The 25,004-nt window shown below is 39.0% G+C and overlaps 2 protein-coding genes across 9 annotated transcripts in view; both read left to right on the top strand.

The window, feature by feature from the left end:
• LOC109257729 (complement factor H-like) overlaps positions 1-14,837 on the top strand; it is a 37,045-nt gene extending 22,208 nt beyond the window's left edge. The window contains exons 11-16 of the mRNA XM_053909483.1: positions 4,046-4,228; positions 4,666-4,875; positions 6,726-6,899; positions 7,609-7,785; positions 13,864-14,046; positions 14,502-14,837. Of these exons, the coding sequence (XP_053765458.1) occupies positions 4,046-4,228; positions 4,666-4,875; positions 6,726-6,899; positions 7,609-7,785; positions 13,864-14,046; positions 14,502-14,710 (1,136 nt within the window). The 3' untranslated portion in view covers positions 14,711-14,837. The remainder of the gene's footprint in view (positions 1-4,045; positions 4,229-4,665; positions 4,876-6,725; positions 6,900-7,608; positions 7,786-13,863; positions 14,047-14,501) is intronic.
• Positions 14,838-19,084: 4,247 nt separating this feature from the next.
• Positions 19,085-25,004, top strand: part of EIF2D (eukaryotic translation initiation factor 2D) — a 28,948-nt gene continuing 23,028 nt past the window's right edge. Inside the window, exons 1-4 of one of the 8 annotated variants that reach the window (XM_019434019.2) lie at positions 19,085-19,311; positions 20,282-20,472; positions 22,038-22,121; positions 22,632-22,722. In XM_019434019.2, coding sequence (XP_019289564.2) covers positions 19,256-19,311; positions 20,282-20,472; positions 22,038-22,121; positions 22,632-22,722 — 422 coding nt within the window. In that variant the 5' untranslated portion in view covers positions 19,085-19,255. Of the gene's footprint in view, positions 19,312-20,281; positions 20,473-22,037; positions 22,122-22,628; positions 22,730-25,004 lie in introns of those variants that run through there. The other 7 variants (XM_019434009.2, XM_019433981.2, XM_019434000.2 and 4 more) reach the window with 7 other exon arrangements.

Here is a 25,004-nt window from a genome sequence, read left to right on the forward strand (position 1 = left end):
GCCAAAGCAGTATTTGGGCATCTTTTAAACATGTTTAGCTATTTATTATTACAAATAACTTTGAAGCCGGAAGGGAATTTAGAAACTAACCACAACATCATTTCTAGATATTAAGTGCATCAGTGCTTCAGTCCCCTATAAAACAACCCACCCAGAAACTTGATGGCCTCAAATTAACGCCCGGTCGGGTATCTTTAAGAAATAGTGATTTGGTTTTCTTTGAGGCTGAGGAGAGCACAAAGATGGCATCCCCTGGTCCACGTTCCCTGAGGGCACCTCGGTGGCCCCCAGATGTGCAGCAAATCTCAAGTCCACCCCTCAGGCTACCAGTCTAAGACAGATAATTAGGCTTTTTCCCCAGAAAGTCTGGGCTGTGTTTCAGGCTGCTTTGTGGTGCCCTGGAGGTAGTGGCCCACCAAGAGTTATCTCTCGGATTGTTGTAGTGCGTTGCAGGCCCCAGAAATGCAAGCCCCTCAGGCCACTAGAGTCTGGGGATAAAGGAGTGTGCCCTCCGTGGGCTGAGCATGCTGGCCACCTTTAGCGAGGCAGCAGAATGCAGGGCTGGGGCCCGCTTGCCCGCTTTGATGAAGCCACAGGAGAGCCCTGGGCTGGAGTGCACCCACTGGTGCCATCAAGGTAGAGGGAAAGTGCAGACATGGCACCTGCCGGCACCTCCGTCCCAGAAAGAGTCCTAACAGATGCCCCCCTCAAGCAGATTCTTTAAGGCGAGCAAATGAATCCCCTTCTCAGATGTCTAGGTATTTCTCAAACTGTTCTTTCACATTGGTCGCCTGGGGTAGTGAGTCTGGGTGCAAGCTCTTTAAGAAAAGGATCTCAGTTCTCGATAGCCCTTCAGATATCCGGGATATGAGCTCTGTTGGTTTTCAAAGCCAGACATCTTGGGGGCTCATCTTCCTGCTGCAGATTCCAGGGTTTGGGTTGTTAATGTGGGAAACAAACCCCTTACTCCTCAGGGAGAGGCTCTGGGTCAGTGAGATCCCTCCTGAATGTGTGTAGCCCTGCCAGGGGTGGGGTTTGTTCCATATACTGTCTTCCTGACTCTCCTACCCACCTGAAAGTGGCCCTTTTACTGTTTGTTGTGAAGGGGCCGTTCAGCTGGTTTTCAGGTCTTTTTCAGAGGCGATTGCTCCATTGTACCATGGATTCAGTGTGTGTGGGAGAGGAGTTTGGGATCTTTTTATGTGTTTGCCCTCACGCTTGGTTTCTGCATGTTAATTGGATCGTCTGAAACTATACTAAGCTGCATTTTTCATTTTAGGTGTTGCTTCGTAGATTTGTGGCAATTTTCTGTAAGCAGTTATATCAGTGCTACCACAAGATTTTATTTTTGCCAGTCTATTTTGATTTTGGTTTTTTTTATCTTATCGTACTGGCTAAGATGTCCAGTAAACTGTTGAAAGGAAGTGATAAGAATGCACATCTTTGTCCTATTCCTGACCACAGAGAGAGGGTATTCAACATTTTACCACAATCATAATGTCACTTTAGGATTTTTGTAGACGCCCTTTATCGGTTTAAGGGAACTACTCCTTCTAGTCTTATTTAGCTGAGTGAGAAATTTTATGATCAACCAATGTTGGATATTTTTAAATGCTTTTTACGTATCTCTTGATAGGATAATATGGCTCACTTATCTCTGTTAATGTAGTGAATTATATATGTAACTTCTTGAATGTTGACCAAATCTCTCATTCCTAGAGTTAACTCTATTATATTTTCATATACTTGATTTACTGACATAGTTTAAGAAGTTCTGCATCTGTGATCATGGGAGATATTAATCTATAGATGCTTTTTCTTTTAATGCCTCTCCCAAGTTTTGTTATCAGTATTAGTGTGGCCTCATAAAACAAATTGCAAATATATGTATAAATACATAAATAAATATATATATAGGTAATTACACTTATTATTTCATTATTTTTACCTTAAATGATTGATAGAATTTACGTGCAAAGTCGTGTGACATATAATTTGCTTTTTTGGAAGTTTTCTTGATGAAGAATTCCATTTCTTTAATAAGTAATGAAATATTCCCATTTTCTTACTGTCTTTCATCAATGAAAGGAAGTTGTATTTTTCAACAAATCTCTCGTTTGTCGAATTGATTGGTGTACAGTTGTTTCTAGTATTCCCTTCATGTGCTATTTTCCTTTTAGTTGTATAGTTTCTGGCAGATAGCTCTTATTTCTTTCTTAACATTGATGCTTATTACTTGTATCTTGATTATTCTTCCTGGATTTTTTTTTCTTGAATTTATTAACATTTCCACATAACCAGTTTTAACACTCGATTTTCTCCATTACTCTCTCTTCTATTTTTTAGCCTTATTAACATTCACCATTTTTTCTGTTTTCTCTTTTCTATGTCTTTCTCAATTTTCTCTCTTCTGTGGGCTTAAGTTGTTTTTTCTAATTACTTCGATTTTAATTTTACTTTTCTATTTCTTAAGGTAGAAAACTAAAACTTGGATTTAAACCATCCTACTTTTAAGGATTAACTTCCTTTTCCCTTCTAAAACTGTTGTAGAAGTCTCAAAATTTTTATATACATTTCATTTTCATTGAATTCTATGTGAAATGTTTCCTAGTATTCCTTGTGGTTTCTTCTTTGACTCATCAGTTATCGAGAATTTTGTTGCTTACTTTACAAATATTCAGTTTTTTCTTAGATAAATGTATCCTCTTTTTTTTTTAAATGTATCCTCTTTTAACAACATTTTTGTGGTATATTTGTTATTCAAAGGACTACATAATAATTAGAAAAAATTTTAAAATGTAAAAATAAAATACAATGCAAAAAATACAAAGAAGCTTTTTAAAAAAACCATAAACAGAGGATTTGCAGAGTAATGATTCTGCCTTTAGGGAGATTTAGTTGCCAGACCAACCTCTGGCAAAATGTATCAAGAGGAAGTACAAATTAAGATTATTAGGACAAAAATGGTTAAACAGCATATATAGAAGAAAATAAATCCTTGAGAATACATTGAAAAAAATATGCCAAGATAATGAAAACAGAAATAAGAAAACAACTTTTGATTAAATATAAAATACTCCTGCATCTGTCTAAAGATAGAAATAGAAAATATGACCATATTAGTCAGCATGAATGAATTCTATTCCGTCAACAATTTCTCTGAATTGAATACAAAGTGTCAGATAATTGGAAGGACTCAGGGGACTTCCCAATGTACAGCCACATAAGGTCTTTAATGAAATAAACGCATGGCAGGAGAAAGCAAAATGTAGGTATCACAGAGAGGTCCAAAAGGCTCCAGGGTTAGCCTTCCAGAGTCTTCCCTCAGTGGAACAGGACATCTTTGTCTCCAGGTTATGAACTGCCACGATACATGTGAGGTATCTCTGCTTTATGGGAGCTCAAACGCAAGTTTGCAAAGGAATCTTGTACACCTTGCTGGTCATAGACCTAAAGGCAGGCTGTCTAATCCGTTAAACAGGGTGCATTTCATCATCTGTGTATCTCTAAACAGTGTCGGCAACCTAGTCAACAGTATCTCCAGAGAGTTTTGAACTTCAAACGACACACTGTTAATCATTAGTGACCATATCTAATTCATGTCTTGGCCAGGAACCTGTATCAAATAATTGATTAACTACGTGTAATTCTTCCTTTGGCTAATTATTTTCCATTCCACATCTTATACGGGTTTTAATGCAATCACAATACATTTGATTATAGATAGCTGTAAAAACATCCTAATATCAGTATTTATTTCGTGCCTGTTACTGAGTGGATGATTCAGTTAGTACATCGTAATGGTTAGAAATAATTAAAAGGAGTTACACAAAAATTATGCACGATTTATCACAGAAGGAATAAAAGGAAGATACTACCATTAAGACCACGTGTGATGTATTAAAGCGTTCTACAAGCTGAAGAGTATCACATATTTAAGCATAACCTTATTATTTGATCGTTTATGGTACATTATTATTGGGCTTTCTCTTTAGTATTTTTAACTTGTGATTTTCATCACGAAATCTAATTTTCATATTTGTAGAAGTACAAATGCAGTCATGCCCACCTCCACCTCAGATTCCCAATGCTCACAATATGGCAACGACGGTAAATTATCAGGATGGAGAAAAAGTATCTGTTGTCTGTCAAGACAATTATATAATTCAGGATGCAGAGGAAATCGTGTGCAAGGATGGAAGATGGCAGTCAGTACCACACTGCGTTGGTCAGTAATGCATAACTTGCTTTGTAACATTCTTTCAAATGAGGTTAATACTCCCCTGTGCTTTGTGTAAATGAACAAGATAAGGACCTTTCTGTCTATCTATTTCACTTTATCTTGAAACAGTAAATTGCAATCTAAGTATACAAATCAATCGGCATTCTTTCACTTCTACTATGAAAGAAACAGACAAAAACTTTGGGTTACTGTGTAAATACCATAGAAAATTTGTGCCTATTTCACTCATGATGAACAGGACAAGAATGTGGGGACAGAGTGAACAAGCAGATACTACTGTAGATTTGATGGAGACATGAGCTTGCAAATTCCAGATGTTTTCTAGTTTTTCAGTAATTTTTCAGATTATCCTTATTTTATAACCTCAACTAGTATTTGATTACATTGTTCAATTTAAATATTGATCTCTGTTCTTTATACAGAAAAAAGCCCATGTCCTCAACCACCTCAGATAGAACATGGAACCATTAAATCGTCTCAGTTTTCAGAAGAGATGGACGAAACATTGAAACCTGAGGTTTATGTACATGGCACCAAATTAAATTACATTTGCGAGGATGGTTTCAGGATATCTGGAAAAGATGAGATAACGTGCCACATGGGAAAATGGAGTTCTCCACCTCGGTGTGTAGGTGAGGACAGTATAGAAACCACAGTTCTATTTTCGATATAATCCATTAAGCATTATCAATTGTCATCAAATTCATGAGAAAGAATCCTTTAGGTTTCTAAATATATAGAATCACTTACAGCTAAATATCTAAAATCATTTATATATTTATGTACTTTACCAACAATCTTTGCATCATCAAGTCTATCCTCTTTGTGTTAATTTCATTGACTCGTTACAGACTCACTTTGAATTCTGGCAATTGTTTAATGAAAACTAGATGTGTAGCACAATTAAGTTAAACCTACCTATTCATATTCCTTTCCCATGTATAGAACTTGTTCGTTTGCTTTGCCATGAGTTTTTTTTTTTTTAATTTGTTTTCTCTTTCCTGTAATGTCATTTCTAAGTTCTTACAATATATAGTACTTAAGATGATTACTTCTCAATGCTCTTCTTTTTATTATTCACTATTGGTTTGAGAAACACTGATGGTCTCTTTCATAAATATATTGAAATTTTTATTATTTTTATTTTTTAAGTTTTAGTTTAAATTCCAATTAGTTAACATGCAGTGTAATCTTAGTTTCACGTGTAGAATATGGTGATTCAGCACTTCAATACAACACTTGATGGTCAAAACAAGTGTTCTCCTTTATCTCCATCACCTATTAAACCCATCCTCCCACCCACCTCCCTTCTGGTAACCACATTGTTCTCTATAATTAAGAGTCTGTTTCTTGGTTTGCCTCTCTCTCTTTCCCCCTTTTGCTCATTTGTTTTGTTTCTGAACTTCCACATGTGTGTGTGTATAATCATGTTATTTGTCTTTCTCTGACTTATTTCACTTAGCATTATACTCTCTAGCTCCATCTGTGTCATTACCAATCACAAGATTTCATTCTTGCTGAATAATATTCCGTTGTATATATATACCACCTCTTCTTTCTCCATTCATCTATCAATTGACACTTGAGCTGCTTCCATATCTCAGCCATTGTAAATAATGCTGCTATAAACATCAAGGTACATGTATCCATTTGAAGTAGTATTTTTGTATTCTTTGGGTAAATATCTAGTAGTGCAGTTGCTGGATCTAGTTCTATGGTTTAACTTTTCGAGGAATCACCATACTGTTTTTCCAGAGTGGCTGCACCAGTTGGCATTCCCACAGCAACAGTGAAAGATGGTTTTCCTTTCTCCACATCGTCGCCAACACCTGTTGTTTCTTGTGTGTTGATTTTTGCCTATCTGACAGGTGTGAGGTGATATCTCCTTGCAGTTTTGAATTGCACTTCCAGGATAATCAATGTGATGTTGAGCATCTCTTTATGTGTCTGTTGGCTGTCTGTATGTCTTCTTTGGATATATGTCTGTTCATGCCTTCTGCCCATTTTTAATTGGGTTACTTTCTTCGGATGTTGAGTTTTATAAGGTCTTTATATGTTTTGGTTCCTAACCCTTTATCAGCTATGTCATTTGCAAATATCTTCTCCCTTTCCGTAGCTTGCCTTTTAGTTTTGTTGATTGTTTCCTTCACTGTACAGAAGTGTTTTATTTTGATGTAGTCCCGATAGTTTATTTTTGCTTTTGTTTCCCTTGCCTCAGGAAACATATCTAGAAAGAAGTCGCTACGGCCGATAATATATTGACATGTTTAGTTTCAAGCTCCTACTCAGGTTGCCAGCTGGATACACATCAGAATAATGATTTTAGGAAGCATTTGCACACCGTCTCTGTGATGTGATTACAGATCCTGTGTTATCATATTTTTCAAATAAAACTGCCAAATATGGAAACCCGTACATAAAATTAAATTTCAGATTTAGTAAAACATGGAGTCATTCTTTCTTTGTCTCCTTCTTTTTTTAGGACTTTCTTGTGCGCCACCACCCTTGATTCCACATGGTATTCTATCTCACGTGTCAGACAGTTACCAATATGGAGAAGAAGTAACGTACAAATGCACCGAAGGTTTTGAGATTAATGGACCTGCATTCATAAGATGTATAGGAGGAAAATGGTCCCATCCACCAGAGTGCAAAAGTATAGTGTATTTAATTTTCCTCTGCGATTGATAACTATTCTTAATTCAGAGCATAAATGGTACAAATATGAAACTAGGCAGTAATTCCAGAATTCAACAGGGTATCTCTGGGAAGCTGTGGATTCTAGTAGAGAATTAATAGCCGTAGTAATAATAAAAGTGTGACAGCATGAGCCAAATTCTTTCACTTTCATGTCACCGTGTGTGCACATTAGACCTCCTGTGATACGCATCCTCAGACTTCTCATCTCTGTTCCTGTGTCACAGCTGGTCCCTGCTCATCAATCCCATCATTATTCAATTTACTGTTAGTCTGTCAGTTATCTCCTTGTATGTATATAGTTTTCTGAGATGTTTGACATGAATAAAGGTAACCGATTTTGACAGAGGTGAAAATACAAATACATACATAAGGCAGATGGCTTGTATGGGCAAGAAAGAATTTGAATGCAAGAAGTGTGATCTCAAGCATTACATGTATCCATATCTCTTCAGGCTTACGATGTCATCATCCCCATGTTATACTTTGATAAACATAGGACTGTTCAATATAATAAGCAAGACTTCTAACATATTTTTTCAAGGTATAAGAAAAATTTTGCAAGGTATTCATTGGTTCGATGTGTACCTATTATTCTACATTATAGTTATTAGCCATTATGTATTTTAAAATATTTACTGAACAAGTACATATTCTTTTTCTTTCAGACACGGATTGTTTTAGCTTACCCGACTTCGGTAATGCCACACCCATAGGCCCGAAGAAGACGTTCTATAGGTCAGGAGAAAAAGTGACTTATAAATGTCCAAATAATTACCTTTTGGATGGACCAAATACTATCCAGTGTATTAACAGCCAATGGATAGGAAAGCCAATATGCAGAGGTACTTCAATGAAATTTTGAAACCTATTTGTCAAAATGTCTTCACTAATATAATATGCAATTCCTTCTAACAGCACTTATGAAATGGACATGGATTATTCTTGGAGGCCAGGTCGAAGAAGTTTATGTTTTAACATAAAGGGATAGAATTGTGTACTCAGTGGTCAATCTGAAAGCCCAGTGGTTCTCAAACTGTGGTCTCTGGAAGAACAGAATCAGCATCTTCTGGGAAATGGTTAGAAACGCAAATGTGAATTCACAGGCTTGCTCAGACCTGTGGTGGCAAAAACTCTGGGGCTGCAACCCTGAAAGTGTCTTAACAATTCCCAAGGGATTCAGTGTATACTCCAGTCTAGGAACCATCCCTATAGCCTGTTACATTTACGTCCACCTGAATCTCACTGGTGAATTATACATTATGCATTGAAATGTCCTTAAGCGTTTGCAAAAAAGAATCATTGAAGGCTGTTTTTGTCAATTATACATTTATTTTTCTGTTATTTTGCCACTCATCTCCTGTTTGTACTCTCAGTTAATCATCTTTTTCCTTCAGCTCTGGTATTCTTCAAAGCGTGTTAATTCTTCATTTATTCTCTAAGGAAGTGGCTGCTGTGTTTATTTTTCTAAAGGCCTAAAATTCCATTCATAAACAGGATAATTGCAAGCCAAATTCTGATGTCGAATAATGTTTTTATTTTGATTTTCTTGTGGTTTGTAAATTCATTTTGAAAATACATAATTTGGAAGAGTGATTTGACTAGACCCTAAGGGATATGTCCAGAAAAACTCTCAGTTTCATACAAGTTTAAGTCTTATAAAATAAAAGATATTGCTTTATCTCCTTTTCTTCAATCTTATATGTAAATTTCTTAAAATTAGCAGCCTTTCATGACAGATTAACTGTTGATTTAAAATCCTCTTAGAGATCTATTTGGAATCCCATTCGTTGATTTGCTACTCAAACTGATCATTGTGTGAGAGATGCGACTTTTTTTTCTTTCTATCCAGGTATTTCCTGTGGGAATCCACCCAGAGTGAAACATGCTATTATGCTAGAAGAGATGCCTAAGTATCTATCTGGTCAGAGGGCACGTCATGAATGCATCAAACCTTTTGACCTGGATGGGGCAGAAAAGTGATATGTTCAAATGGGAGCTGGACACAACCACCTCAGTGCCTAGTTAGAGTATCTTATTTCCTCCCCAAACTTTAGAGAATGTTTTAGGGACTAAATATGTTAACATAAATATATAATGTAGTAGTTATTATAGAATCATCTTTTAATCTTAAATGAAATGATGGTGCTTAAACTCCAATTTTTTCTTTTTGTGGACTGCGTAAGTGATATGACATATTTATTTTATGAAGGATTTGACCAGATTAGCACACCTGGAATCATGGAAAATTCTCTATCTTAAGCATTAAGACACTTGGTTGTTTCCTGAGGAATAAGTGTATTAAAGATACGTTGTGGACATTTGACAGCCCTATAAAAATTTCACTTGGAGACAGAATCAGCAGCTGGATTGTGATCATAGACCGGGATACAATTTTGGGCTACTTCAGCTTGTGGATTATATTTAAAGAAGGTTACTAGCTGAGTTCAACCTGGGAATTAGTGTATACAGAAGAAAAGGTCTAAGAACTTGGTCACAGGACACTCGCATATTCAGAGTTTAGGAGAGAAGAGGAGCCAACAAAGCAGATACTATATAGCCACCAGTTTTTCAAATCACCTTTTCCTGGCATTCATATTTCCCAGTCTTTTGCTTTGATCCCACCTACGTTTTTCATGTTTAAAGTGAGTTTCTTTTAGACGCCCTATGGTTGGATCTTGTTTATGTGTGCACTCTGCCATTTTAGTCTTTTCACTGAAGTATTTAACCCACTTACACTTAAAGTAATATTTGATAGATTAGGGGCTGTGCCAGGCATTTTATTTATTTTGTGTTCCCTGTATTTCACTCCCATTTCCTTTTCTTATTATCTATATGGACTTTTGGAACATTTTAAGATAACTTCCATTTTGGTATATCTGCATTGTTTGGGGGCATATCTCTTTGTATCATTTTATGAGTGGTTGCCCTAGGTATTAAGATCTACATAATAGCTTATCATTCCCTCCTGGTCTTGACATTTTACGACCTCACGTGAATGTGGAAACCATACTTCCATTTAGGTCCATTTACCCTCCCCACGTTTTGTTTTATTTTATTTTATTTTACTTTATTTTATTTTATTTTATTTTATTTTATTTTATTTTATTTTAAGTAGTGTTCACATCCAGTGTGGAACCCAACGTGTGGCTTGAACTCACAACACCTCAGCTGATATCAAGGGTCAGGCACTTAACTCACTGAGCCCCAAGCACCCCTTACCCTCCCCACATTTTAAACATAAATGCTTTTTTTTTTCCTTAGTAAGCATAAATGTCTTTAGTGTTGCTTCTACTTATATTGAGCACTATAGGAAATGATACAATGTTGCCCAAACATCAAATACAACAAACTCCTTATGAAAAAGAGTCTATTATATTTACCCTTATTTTTCTCATTTCCCTTGTTCTTTCTTCCTGCATGAAGTCTCAGTCCTCCTTCTGTTATCTTTTCGGTGCTGTTTGAAGAATTCCTTTAGCAATTCTTTAAAGATAGATCTGCTGGAGATATTTTCCCCGTTTTCCTTTGTCTCAGAACGTCTTAATTTCTCCCTTATATCCTAAGGATGGCATCACTGGATATAGCATTCGGAATGACAGTATCTTTTCTTCTAGCACTTGAAAAATGTTGTCACTTCTCTCTGGCTCGATGGACACAGATGAGAACCCCACGGACACTTGAACCCTTTTTCCCTTAGAGGTTTGCCTAATTTCTGTGTAGCTGCTTTTGAGATTTTTCCTTTTCTTTAGTTTTCCTCAGTTTGATTATGATGTATCTTGGATTGAATTTCTTTAGGATTATCCTGTTTGGCTATTTCAATATGAATGTTTCTGCCTTGCGCCCACTTGGGAAATTTTCAGCCATTATTTTTGGAAGTCTCTTTTTTTTTTTTTTTTTTTTTTTTCATCTGTAACCCCTTTTTTTCTCTTTCTGGTTGTCCATGCTTTACTATATACTCTTACTGGTCCCTGAGACCCTGTCCACTTTTGTTTTCAGTCTGTTTTCAAAGTGAGCAATCTGTATTGTATATTCAAATTGATTTATCCTTCTGTCATCTGTAATCCATGATAGAGCCCATCCAGTGAGGATTTTTAACAATCCATTATTATTTTTTTCTGTGCTGTAATTCCCATTGGATTTTTAAAAGCCATCACTAAATAATTCCATTATCTGTGTCATTTAAGTGTTGCCATCTGTTGATTATCTTTTCTCTTTTGAGATTTTACTGGTCTTTGGTATGGTAAGTAATTTTCTCTCTCTTTAAAATTTTATTTTGAGAGAGCGAGCGAGAGAGTCCTCACACCAGCACACAGGCAGAGGAGGGGCAGAGTGAGAGCGAGAATCCCAAGCAGGATCCTCTCTGCCATCATAGACCCCAACACAGGGCTCGAACTCTTGAACTGTGGTATTATGACCTGAGCCAAAATCAAGAAGTGTTGGATGCTCAACCCACTGAGCTACCAGATGCCCCTATATTGAGTGATTTTCTTTTTTTTTTTATTTCTTTATTTATTTTGTAATTTACATCCAAGTCAGCATACAGTGCAACAGTGATTTCAGGAGCAGATTCCTTAATGCCCCTTATGCATTTAACCCAATTTAACCCAACTCCCTCCCACAACCCCTCCAGCAACCCTCAGTTTGTTCTCCATATTTATGAGTCTCTTCTGTTTGTCCCCCTCCCTGTTGTTATATTATTTTTGTTTCCCTTCCCTTACGTTAATCTGTTTTGTCTCTTAAAGTCCTCATAGGAGTGAAGTCATATGATATTTGTCTTTCTCTGACTAATTTCACTTAGCATAATACCCTCCAGTTCCATCCACGTAGTTGCAAATGGCAAGATTTCATTCATTTTGATTGCCAAGTAATACTCCATTGTATATATATACCACATCTTCTTTATCCATCCACCCATCGATGGACAATTGGGCTCTTTCCATTCTTTGGCTCTTAATTGATAGTGCTGCTATAAACATGGGGGTGCATGTGCCCCTGCAAAACAGCATACCTGTATCCCTTGGATAAATACCTAGTAGTGCAATTCCTGGATTGTAGTGTAGTTCTATTTTTAATTTTTTGAGGAACCTCCATACTGTTTTCCAGAGTGGCTGTACCAGTTTGCATTCCCACCAGCAGTGCAAAAGAAATCCTCTTTCTCCGCCTCCTCGCCAACATCTCTTGTTGCCTGAGTTGTTAATGTTAGCCATTCTGGCAGGTGTGTTTCCCTGATGATGAGTGATGTTGAGCGTTTTTTCATGTGCCGGTTGGCCATCTGGATGTCTTCTTTGGAGAAGTGTCTATTCATGTCTTTTGCCCATTTCTTCACTGCATTATTTGTTTCTTGGGTGTTGAGTTTGATAAGTTCTTTATAGATTTTTGGATACTAACCCTTTATCTGATAAGTCGTTTGCAAATATCTTCTCCAATTTTGTTGGTTGCCTTTTAGTTTTGCTGATTGTTTCCTTCGCTGTGAACCAGCTTTTTATTTTGATGAAGTCTCAATAGTTCATTTTTGCTTTTGTTTCCCTTGCCTCCGGAGACACGTTGAGTAAGAAGTTGCTGTGGCCAAGGTTAAGGAGATTTTTGCTGCTTTCTCCTTGAGGATTTTCATGGCTTCCTGTCTTACATTTAGGTCTTTCCTCTATTTTGAGTTTATTTTTGTGTATGGTGTAACAAAGTGGTCCAGGTTAATTCTTCTGCATGTTGCTGTGCAATTTTCCCAGCACCACTTGCTGAAGAGACTGTCTTTATTCCATTGGGTATTTTTTCCTGCCTTGTCAAAGATTAGTTGTCCATACGTTTGTGGGTCCATTTCTGGGTTCTCTATTGTGTTCCATCGATCTGAGTGTCTGTTTTTGTGCTAGTGTAATGAGCGATTTTCAATTGTATTCTAGACATTTGGGATATTATGTTTTAAGGCTCTGGATTTTATTGACATCTCTTATTTATCAGGCCTCCAAGACTACCACAGTGCAAGTCCAGGCTTCCCACTTGACCTCCACTGACAACACGGAAAGTGGAGAGGTGTCTTATTCCCTGAGTGTGGAGAGAAGTCTGGGCTGCTCACTTGGCCTCTGTTGATCACTGTTGATCTGTGAGCCACACAGGGAGAGGACTGGTCTCGGTTTCTTTATGATGGTATTTGGGAGCATTTCAAGTATTGTAAAAAATACCTGTTTTGCTAGAATACTCCTCTCCTGGGCCTTTGGCTAAATAGAGTGGATGATTTTTGGAACTTTTTTTTTCTTGAACTTGATATCATTTCTGGGTTCCATTCTTCTTCAGTGCTCAGTCCAGGGTCCGTAGAAGGCACAATGAAAACCCAAATGAACTGTGTAATTCCTTGAATCCCAAGGTCTCTTATCAGATTGATATCTTCTCTGCATCTTTCGTAATCTCCATGTTGGTTTTTATAATGTGTTCAGGGTTTTTAGTTTTACTTAACAGAAGGGATAAGCAGAAATGTTTCTACGTCATCATGTCCAGAATGGGAGGCCAGCAATTGCCTTTCACATTATATAGATTTGTAATTCTTTGACGTAATTAAAGAATGATGTTTCTTTTGTAATAACAATGAAAATCAATACATAGTAGACCATGCAGTATGTTGTAACTATGAGAAAAATTTCTTTGTGTATATTAGCTATCCGTCTGGCATTTATTCAGTAGGAAAAATGGTTTTTAATACCAGAATACTGCAAAGCAGACATATTTGTTAATGCTTTATGTGTACTTTCATGTGGGATTAAAGGAAGTGCTTAAAAGTGTTCTTCTCAGTTTAAGTGATTAGAATTTCTCCAATGAATCATTTCTGTCAGCAGAAATCACAAGTCTTGATATCGTATATTGTGGTACATTTCTATTTACTTTACGTTAACCTGTTTTTCTTTGCACTTTCAATAAATCAAATAATATCTTTTTAGATCCTAATGAAAACTGTGGGCCCCCTCCGCCTATTGACAATGGAGACATGACCACATTCCCAAAATCAGAATATGCTCCAGGGTCATCTGTTGAGTACCAGTGCCAGTCCTTGTATGTGCTTGAGGGAAACAAGGTCATCACATGCAGATATGGACAGTGGTCAGAACCACCAAAGTGCTTAGGTAAATATTTTAATATTCACCTGGATCCTGGGAAATAATGAGAAAGGTGTTTTCCTGTTATTAACAGAATATTCATGGATTAACCACAACCATTCTGTCAAATATTTGTCTACTAAATATTAATCTGTGAAGAAATAAAGTTAGAAAAAAGTCTCACTCAAACAACAACAGCAACAAAATATTCTTTAATGAAAGCTCTTCCTATTGTTATTGACATGATGGATCTTTCATTATAACATTTAATTATCACACCTTAAACACAGTACCTCATTTTTACATCATTAATCATTTAAAGTGATTTACATCTACGTGATGGATTTTCAATGTATTGGTTTGGAAAAGGTTTTGGAAACAGAGCCCTGGGACAGTGTAGAAGATTCTACTTGAAAGTCTGATTCTGTGGAAAATATTTGTTTACTTCTTAATGCTTATGTTCATTTTTTTTTAACCTTCAGATGTATGTATAATATCAGAAGACTCCATGGAAAGACATAACATACAATTACGATGGTCTTCTACGAAAAAACTGTATTCCCCAACAGGGGATACTGTTGAATTTGAATGTAAAGCTGGATATCGTAGACAGACATCACAACAAACATTCCGAGTAACCTGTTGGGAGGGGAAGCTGACCTATCCTGTTTGTGTAAAAAGCAATGGTTAAGATGCAGTCCTAAAACTAAAATATGTACAATATTGGGAATTTTTCATTGTCAATCCAACTCAGTTTATTTTGTCAAGTGTTATTTAGCTCATTTACTTTCATAAATCAGAATTTGTGTTAAATATTATATGGATGATGTAATTAAATCTGAGAGACAAATAAATCACATCTTAAAAGTACCTCATTAAAACTTGGCAAACCAAAATTCTTTATGTCCTATTCTTAAAATATCTATGACAAGAAATTAGATTCAACCATTTCAGTGGTGACTTCTATCCATCTTTCTCCTACCTTTCTCACGTCTTCCTCCAAATTTCTGAGCCTTCCTGAAACTATCCATTTCAGAGGAAATGGGAGAAGATACTTCTTTACAACTTCAAAATAAGTTCACTTCAAAAACACATCAAAATCTATGTCCTACCTCTGTTAGTTAGAAGATGTAAGCAGTTACTACTTAATATTGCTTATCTAGCAATAGATATACCAAAAAACGATGGGATACATGATCTCCTAAAAGATGACTCTCTAGCACACATAAAAATTCAAAGAAATCATAAAGAGAAATTGGATCTAACTGGTGCATAACTATCCTAAAACATAACATGAAAGGGACAAAAAAATACATCAAGTAAAAACACACAGAATGCTTGAACACTGCATAAATGTTTACAGAGCAAAGATTGTCAGGAAGTAAAATAAAAAGTGTACAATAACTATAGTTGAATTTAGAGAACCTAGGGGTAGGAATTGGTGTTGAACTTACACTTACCAGCAGTCTCCACTTTTTCTATCTTTCATATACATCACCTTTAAACCCCAAGAATGTGTTATTTTAAAATAAAGATAAAGTAAGACAGTACATGCTGAGAACTATGAGAACCTCTTTGGTAATGATCTTCAAATCCAGTGACACATTCAGGATTTTGTTAGTGTAGAGAGTTTTGGAAACATTCAACCATAAGAGTCTGAAATATGATTTTAATGTTCATACATTCCAAACAACATAATTAGTTAACATCAATTGAACATAAACATTTTTAACTTCTACAAAAACGTAAAAACTTAAAGATGACAATAAAGATATAATTAAAGTAAAAATATTTTAAGGTGATATCTTCTTCATTTTGCATCAAATCAAGTGGCATTCTTAGAACGAGTAAGCTGGCTGTCTCCAATGGAGCCAATTTATCTAAATCTGAATCACAAATGAGAGTCAATTTTCTCACATTTAAAGGACTATTCTTAAAATTGTCAAGTTATCTGAGGTGTTAATATTGGTGTAAATACTATTTCTCCAGAACATTTCACCTAATGCTGGTGGAATCAGTGTATGACACTTGGCCTGTAACCAATATGGCCTATAACCATTTATTTTCATTTTTGGCTGCAAAATAATGACTTTTAAGATTAATTCTAATATTTTTCTGCAGGTATTGTCATTCCTGTGTAAAGATGAGTGATAATTTGCCAACTCACTATAGCTTTTAACTAAAAAGGTTTGGTAAATCTTTAATTTTCAATGTTTAGAGTAAGAACTTGGTAATAGTGAATTTCTGATAGCTTTACACATATATGTATGTATATATATATATATATGTTTTTTTTGTTTTGTTTTGTTTTGTTTTTAATGTTGTATCACCGGGGCACCTGGTGGCTCAGTCGATTGAGCATCCAACATGATTTTGGCTCAGGTCATGGGATGGAGCCCAGGACTTGAGCTCTGGGCTCTGCGTTGAGTGGGGAGCCTGCTTAAGATTCTTTCTCTCTTTCCATTTGCCCCGCTCTCCCCACCAATCTCTCCTCTCTCAAAATAATCAATCAATCAATCAATCAATCAATATATCGGCATGGATTCATGAATATTTATTCAATTTGTCATAATTAATTCTAGGCATTGTCTTTGAAGCTCAAAGTATCCCAAATTTGGCTAGTTGAGAGCCTCTTGAAACTAGCTGCTGATTGCTTTGTTATACCCCATTATTCTTTGAGCATTTCTTAAGACAACATGATGTTCCAGGCTCGCTGGGTATTTCTCTGCCCAATACCTGTAAGCATACACCTTTCCAAAGGGATCTGATTCTTTTTACTGGGAAATAGTGTTTAGAACCCAAGAATTGTACCATCCTATGAAGAGAATTATGTTGAAATAGAAATGTTCAACACTGTGGAAACGTCTTTAAATGTCTTTTTGCTTGTCAGAAGACTGAAATAGAGTGAAATTTAAAATTCATTTGCTCCGGGGCGCCTGGGTGGCTTGGTCGGTTAAGCATCCGACTTCGGCTCAAGTCATGATCTCACGGTCTGTGATTCGAGCCCCGCGTCGGGCTCTGTGCTGACAGAGCCTGGAGCCTGTTTCAGATTCTGTGTCTCCCTCTCTCTCTGCTCCTCCCCTGTTCATGCTCTGTCTCTCTCTGTCTCAAAAATAAATAAACGTTAAAAAAATAATTAAAAAAAAATAAAATTCATTTGCTCTATTGGATCTTACAATTCAAGTTTAATAACACAGGGTTAAAAACTTTCTAGTACATTTTCTGTCTCTTCTCTTTACTCACATATTCTTATATTTCAATATTTGCAAAAATAATATAAAAAGTTTAATGCAAACATTACTACTACCAGGTAACCTACTGAATGAAGGTTACAATGTCTTTGCATTTATTTTGTCCCAGGATGTTCAACTCTGAATGTAAGTACTCTCTTCCAAAATGACCTCAAATAATCCTTATCCCAGATTGGTTCACTTCCCAACTTAATACGGTTTTACATTTATTTGCATTCATATTTTAATTTTAAATCATGCTTCTTCCTCTATTAAGCTAAACTTTTTAGATATGAAAAACAGCTACATGTTTCAAAAGTCAAAGTCACATGACAAGGCTCTGTGAAGAGTAAGCTTTTTCCATCATTTATCTGTTCCTCATTTAATAAAGTTATATTTTTATTAGTTTCTGTCATCCAGTGTTTATTAATCTCCTTTTTTCAATATATAGAGGGGAGGTGATTTTACACATTTATCTGTACCTTGCTGTTTTCGTATTTATTATTCTAATCTTCTCTTGACTAGCCTTCCTCAGCTCCCTGCACAGAGGCTGCCTCAGTAGCTGTGCTGCGGTAGACACTGGTCAACAGCACAGTCTGGATCAAGCGTCCCCACATGTGGCTGCGTTGGGAGCCAGAAGGGAAAAGGCTGTCTGGCACTGCCCTCCTCTGGGCTCCTCTGACCTTGGCCTTGTCGCTGGGGTGCTTGAGAATAAAGGCCTCCTAGGTCAGAAGGGTAGGAGGAGCCCAAGTTGCGCCTGGCCCCAGGCCACGTTAGGGGCCCTTGTAAGAATCCTGGTGGCGGGCAGACACTGGGAGACCTAATCTTTGGAGGCGCAGTGTGAAATCCTCCTTTGTGTAACTGTGTCAGCGAACGAGCAATTAGTATTTATTTCCTGGTGGATGGACACTCTGCCCTTAACCGTTCCCATGCGCAAAAATTAACCTAGTAGGAGCCAAGACCCCAGGTCTTTAAATCCATGCCTCCAGGGCACACAGCAGTCCCTTTCAGGGAAACCCAAAACTTCACACCTGTCAGAATTTTGAAAGATATGACTGGAAATTTGCAAAACACTGTGTAGCACATCACACTCATTACTTCAATCGTTTCTCATGGAAACCCTATGACATAGGTACTCCATGCACATCTTTCAGAGAATTCAAGGGTTTTAGAAAGAATAAGTCGTTGGCTCAGGATCACATTGCTAGGGAGAAGCCAAGCCATAACCTGACCCTAATCTGGCTCACAGATTTTTTTTTTTTTTCTATTAAACAACGTGAATAATTTAATTAGTTTTGGAAAACCCTCCCCTCCCCATATAACACCTGACCCAAAATGCAATAACGCTTTGCAAAAGTTACCTACAGGTGGTCAAAAAAATTTTAAAACAGATTGGAAAATTGTTTGTAGTGTTTTTACTCATAACAGGAGGCGCAAACCTTGGACGAGGGCGGATTCCCCGTATTGCTATCACCCCATGTAAATTTAAAACAAAAGAGAAAATTCGGAGACTTCCTAGCGTGCAATTAAATGCAAAGACAAACAAAGCCCTTAAGAAAACCATTCGAGAGGGCTACGAAACGAATAAAACACAACGGTCACGTACTTCTGTGGGGCTGAATTAAACTGAAGGGAAGTCAAGACGCCCTAACGCCTACTGAGCGGCAATACACAGAGGCACCTTAGCCACCGCGGGACCCCTGCAGGCGTGCAGGAGCCAGCCAGTCGCGCAGGCGCAGGGCCGGAGCGGGAATCCGCCCCGCCTTCCCCGGGCCCCGCCCTCCCTGCTTCAGTTCCGGGTCCTGTCAGTAGGGGCGGCCGCGGTCTCGGCAGCGGCCAAAGCCGCGAAGCTGCGCGGCCCGGGTTTCCAGCCGGGCCTCTTTCCCGGCCGGACCCCAGCATGGCTGCCCCCAGGGCTGCGGGTCGGGACGGTGCCGCGTTGTCGCGTTCCTGACGGCCCCTGGCGTCTGTGCTCTCCTTCTCTTCCCCAGGCCATTCCAGCAGACATGTTTGCCAAGGCCTTTCGGGTCAAGTCCAACACGGCCATCAAGGGGTCGGACAGGTGAGGGAGAGAAGGGCCCTGTTCCGCCCACCAGGACACCCAGCCATTTCTCCATCCCGGCTGGCCCACAGCCCTTTTGGACTAGCTCAGCCGACCCGGGGTGGAGGCCGAGGGGTCCAGCGGGGGAAGGGACCCCAGGGGACCAGGCTGGAATAGACATGTTTTGAGGGTGAAGAGGGAGAGGAGGCCTGATTTATCTCCCAGGCTATCTTTTGGATATTGTCGTTCGTTTAAAGGAAAACGTACTTCGATCGGCGCTTACTGACTGCGATCTATAGAAGGTATTGCGGAGGGCGCCAAAAAAGAAACAAAGGCAAGAAGGAAGGAAGACAGACAGACAGACAGGGTGCCACTCTCCTAAGAGCTTAGAGTCCCTGAGGAGAAATCAGATGGGGAACCGAGAACTACAACGATGGGAGGAAGAGTGTCTAGTGATTACTTCTGGCAGGAGAGACAGACAGACAGATGGAGGGAGAGGTGAGGGAGAATTACGGGACATGTTTTGAGGAGACCTGTATCTGTTCAGACAGTGTCGCAAACGCAGATAGCACGTTGCGAATTTTGGACCCCGTGTTCTATAGTTGTCACTCTTGGTGCCCTGGTATAGCTTTTTAAGCATCGGGACAGGTTTGCCAAGCATATAGAGAAGGGAGTGGGTGCGAGGGCTAGGCATAGAGGCAGGAAGGCAGGGCTGAATTTCCCAAGTCAGGCTAACTTGGTTACTGCCTGGATCTCAGTTTCCCTCTTTCTTCGTAAAATGGAAAGTCTTGGCCCCAAGAATATGTGACAATAGAGGAGACATTGGATGTGAAAGAGAATAGGATGTTTTGGAAGAGTGTACGAGAGTAGGGCATCATAAAGCAGTTTTCCCTTGGCCCTTTGATTTGATAGTAAGTCCTTCCGAATCCTTTGCATTTCTCAAAATGCATCCAGGCACGATTCATACCACTCATTGGTTTGCTTTCTGCAGGAGAAAGCTTCGGGCTGATGTGATGGCTGCTTTCCCCACTCTAGGAACAGATCAGGTCTCTGTGTTGGTACCTGGAAAGGAGGAGCTCAACATTGTGAAACTGTATGCTCACAGAGGGGATGCAGTGACCGTGTACGTGAGCGGTGGTAACCCCATCCTGTTCGAAGTGGAGAAAAATCTGTATCCGACAGGTATGGCAACAGGATGGCCATTACTGTAATCCTTGCCTGGCATCCGTTTCTCCTTATTTCTTTCATTCACCTGTCTTACTCAAAACAGTAAGTGCCAAATCTCCCAGTACCATCCGTAAGAATCGTTTCGGGCCCAGTGTCCCTAGAATTGGGTCTTTCAAGGTCGAAACTTACTGCCGTAGGAGGGAGAATGAAAGGGCCAATACAGAAAGAGCGTGGTTGCCAAGAGATATTCTGAGATGAAGGAATAGTAGTTCCTAGTGGGTTAACTAGGGATGGAGCAGGGGTCTCGAAAAGGGTGGCATTTCAGAACATGTGAGAAATACGTCTAAAAGGATGACTAGCAGGATTTTCTTTAGAGACTGAAAAGATCCTGTGATGGGAAAGAAGCTGGGTTAATGAAACCACGTACCCAGCTGTCTTAGTGATGTACTCCCATCGAGATACCCCCCAGGGATTCTTCCTTCGGCTCTGTCTGGCTCTCAGGATCCTTTGGTTTCTCTCCTTGTGACAGATCTCAGACATCTAGGGTCCTTTTGTCTCTAGCTGCTGACACCTGTTTTGTCACTTGGGGCTTTTCTTGCCCTAAGCTGGGCTACAGCAGCGTAGGGCGGTCTCCTTGGGCCGCTGCTGCCCCCACCCCACTTTGCTGCTGTACGGACACGGGCGCTTTTTGATCTAAGGGTTTTTACCACTAATCACTATGAAAACAGAGGGAATACAAATAATAAACATGCGGAAATTTCCAAATTGTTTACAGGCTGGTGCCCTGTTCTTAGTCTACTTGTTTCTGAGGTCACAAATGGAATCCTCCTTGGTGTTTGTCCCCGCTTTTACCTGCTGTGCGCATTTCTGCAGCTACAATCAGGTGGAATGATGGGGCCTCCCAGTCTCAGGTGACATCCAGGTTTTTAAGAATCTACCTTCTTCATTCCAATAGCAAAGCCTGTGGGCCCACTGCCTCCCTGTTATTTCCTAAGCATACCCACAGAAGATTTCCTTAGTCACTGAGGAGAGAGCTTTAAAGACAAGAGAGTGATTACCATTTATAATTTTTAAAAATTACATTCACATGTAATTTTGTATATATGTATACTTTTTCACTTTTTAGTAGTTTTACCACCTTCACAAGTGTGGAAATTCTTGATGATACCCTAATATTTATCCTTCCATATTTCCATTTTATATGGCTGTATAATGGTATAAATATGTTTATGTGATTTGTAAGCATTTTTATGTATATTTGTAATCGCTTATATTGCGATTATTAAAAGATAAAAAGGTATATTAGAAAAAAAAAGAATCTGCCTATTTTAAGAACGAAACCCCTAGAAACCAAGGCTGCACTGTATGTTAACTAACTTGAATTTAAATAAATACATTTAAATTTGAAAAAAAAACACAAAAAGACCAGAATGAACCCTCTTTGGGCCTCACAGCCTCTTCTCTAGTTTTGAGTTGAGTTCCTTTACTGTCCCTGAATTAAAGTGGCCTTCGCGTTTGGCTTTGCCAGTGCCCCAGAGGATTGACTTTTTGGCAATAAATCTGTGTCTCTTTTTGGGCAGTGTATACCTTGTGGTCCTATCCTGACCTTCTCCCAGCTTTCACAACGTGGCCTCCGGTGCTTGAAAAACTGGTGGGGGGAGCAGGTAAGAAGATTTCCCTATATTCTGGCTATCGACTGAAACCCGCTTAGGAAGGACCGACTACTCCAATAAATGTACCCGCTTCCTGCGTTCATATGGTAGAAAAATGGAATTTTACCCCCGTTTGCGTTTCATCTCTCTCTTGACTGCTTCCATGAGGTCCCTGGGCGTCTACGACGCTGTTGAAAGGCTTCAATCAGCTTTGTACTTTGTACTTCAATGAGAAAACAGTTTGTGAACTGCCATATGCTGTCCTTTAAGTCAGTAAGCTAAATTTGGGAAACCAGAATAAGATAGGTCATGGAACTGGCCTTGGTGCTTCAGTTGGACCACTAGCCCCCCTAGGGAAATGGTGTGATACTCGGGTTGCCATCTTTTAATTTTCATTATGAATAACCTTGCTGATACCTGATAAAGGTTTGTAGGTTGAATGAATGAATAAATGATGAAGTAGAACTTGGAATTGTTTAGAGGCAGAATACAGGTTGTGATGCATTTGTTTGTTTGCTACAGATTTGATGCTGCCAGGACTCGTGGTGCCCCCTGCTGGTCTGCCTCAGGTACAGAAGGGTGACCTCTGTGCCATTGCCTTGCTGGGGAACAGGTACTGTGTCAGTCCACTGTGCCTTTGGGGGAAAATCTTCGGTAAAACTGGGGAAGGGTTTGGGAAATGACAACTTCCCAAGCTTATGGATAAAGGATTAAAGGAAGAAAAAGCAGCTTCTTGTGGAGTGGGCCACTGGGGGATGGTAGTGAGCCTGTGGGGCTGTCTATACATGTGGGCCAAGCATAGCTGCTGCTGCTGTTTTTGTTTTTTCAGTAATTTTACATTTACACAAGAGTTACAAAGATAGTATAGAGGTATAGAGTTCTTATCCAGCTTCCTGTAATGATAACGTTTTTTTATAACCAAAGTACAGGTATCAAAACTAAGGAATTAACATTGGCACAGTCCTATGAATACAATTGTAGATTTTATTCATATTACCCCAGCTTTTCCATGAAATTTCTTTCCATTCAAGAATCCAGTCTAGGGGTTAAAGTTAAACGTCCGACTTCAGCTCACGTCAGGATCTCATGGTGCATGAGTTTGAGCCCCATGTCAGGCTCTCTGTGTTGACAGCTCAGAGCTTGGATCCTGCTACAGATTCTGTGTCTCCCTCTCTCTCTCTGCCCTTCTCCTGCTCATGCTCTGTCTGTCTCTCTCTCAAAAATAAAGATTAAAAAAAAGAAAAAGAATCTAGGATACCTTTTGCATTTAGTTGTTGGCTTCTTAGTCTCTTTGTAGCAGAATTCTCACACAGAATCGTGACACCGAGGCTTACCTTCCCAGGAAGCAACTTTATTTCTGCCGGCACCACTCAGTTGGGTTTGTACCCAAAGAACTGGACCCCGAATGTCTTGTGGTATAATTTTTTTTATACATTTTCTATTTCTTTGTCTCCCATATATGGTAACACACACAAACACGTAGTCTAATTAAGTAGTCTTCGTTTACAAGGTCATGAGGGATGTTGTCACATAGGCACATAGCCAGGTTACCTTAAAGTTTTTTTGTTTTGTTTTTTGTTTTTTCTTTCTTTTTTCTCTTTTTTTCTCTCCTTAGGGAGAGAAACATTTCCACCTTTGATGCTCAGACTTCTCTATTTTGTTTCATAGAGCATCATCTTGGTTTAGAGGTTTATATATTTAAAAAAAATTTTTTTTAATATTTATTTATTTTTGAGATAGAGACAGAGCACAAGCTGGGGAGGGTAGAGAGAGAGGGAGACACAGAATCCGAAGCAGGCTTCAGGCTCTGAGTTGTCACCACAGAACCCGACGCGGGCCCAAACCCATGAACCATGAGATCATGATCCGAGCCGAAGTCAGATGCTCAACTGACTGAGTCACCCAGGCTCCCCAAGAGGTTTATATTTTTATAACATTATTACATGAGTGGCCGTCCTTTTTTGTTTTTAAAATTTTTTAATGTTTATTAATTTTTGAGAGAGAGAGACAGAGCATGAAGAGGAGAGGGAGACACAGAATCCGAAGCAGGCTCCAGGCTCTGAGCTGTCAGCATAGAGCCCAACGCAGGGCTTGAAATGACAAATTGCGAGATCATGACCTGAGCCAAAGTCAGTCACTTAACCGACTGAGTCACCCAGGCGCCCCCCCTGCTTTTCTTCTTCTTCTTCTTGTTTTTTTTTTTTTGAGTGGCTGTCCTTTTTAAATCATGGCCTCAGTGAGACTGGAGACGGACCGTACAACCAAGGGAACTAAGCAGGGTAAGGTTAAGCACCCTCCCAAAATTAGGAGGATAATTCCCATGAGGGTTTTGAATCTCCTGAGAGTTGAAAACCATCCTCCAAATAACTCCCCGGGGTCCCAACCTTTCCAGATCCGAACTGGGACATGAGTAACCTTTCTCATTGATCTGTGATCTCCTCTGTGACTTTCCTCTCATCATCTGTCTGTAGGCAGCAGTTCCTCAGGGTAAATTTTTCACAAACACCTCCCTCAGAAGCAAGCAGGTAGATAGGTGGCATTTGATAGATGGCATTGCACATTTTGGTTTGCTGCTTGGCTAGTAAGTTAAGAGCTCTGGCATTTTCATTGGTTATAATTTCTACAACTGCTTGCAGTCTGATTATGTGGTTTAGCACATAAATAGGAGTGTGGTAGCCCCAAGACCCATCCTCTGCCCAGGTGGCAGGGCCATAATATTGGATTATATGCTCAGGAGGCCATTTATCATCTTTTTAATTACCAATCTGTAAGGCACCCTGCTTCCTTTTAGTCTCCTTGTGTCCATACACTTGGGCTCCCAAATGTTTCCCTCTGGCAAGTGGGATCAGGAAGACATGGACGAATAGTTTCCAGCACATATGACCCTGACCAGAC

Source organism: Panthera pardus, unplaced genomic scaffold (genome assembly GCF_024362965.1).
Source record: "Panthera pardus isolate Hobbes unplaced genomic scaffold, ASM2436296v1 HiC_scaffold_21, whole genome shotgun sequence".
Lineage (NCBI taxonomy): Eukaryota > Metazoa > Chordata > Mammalia > Carnivora > Felidae > Panthera > Panthera pardus.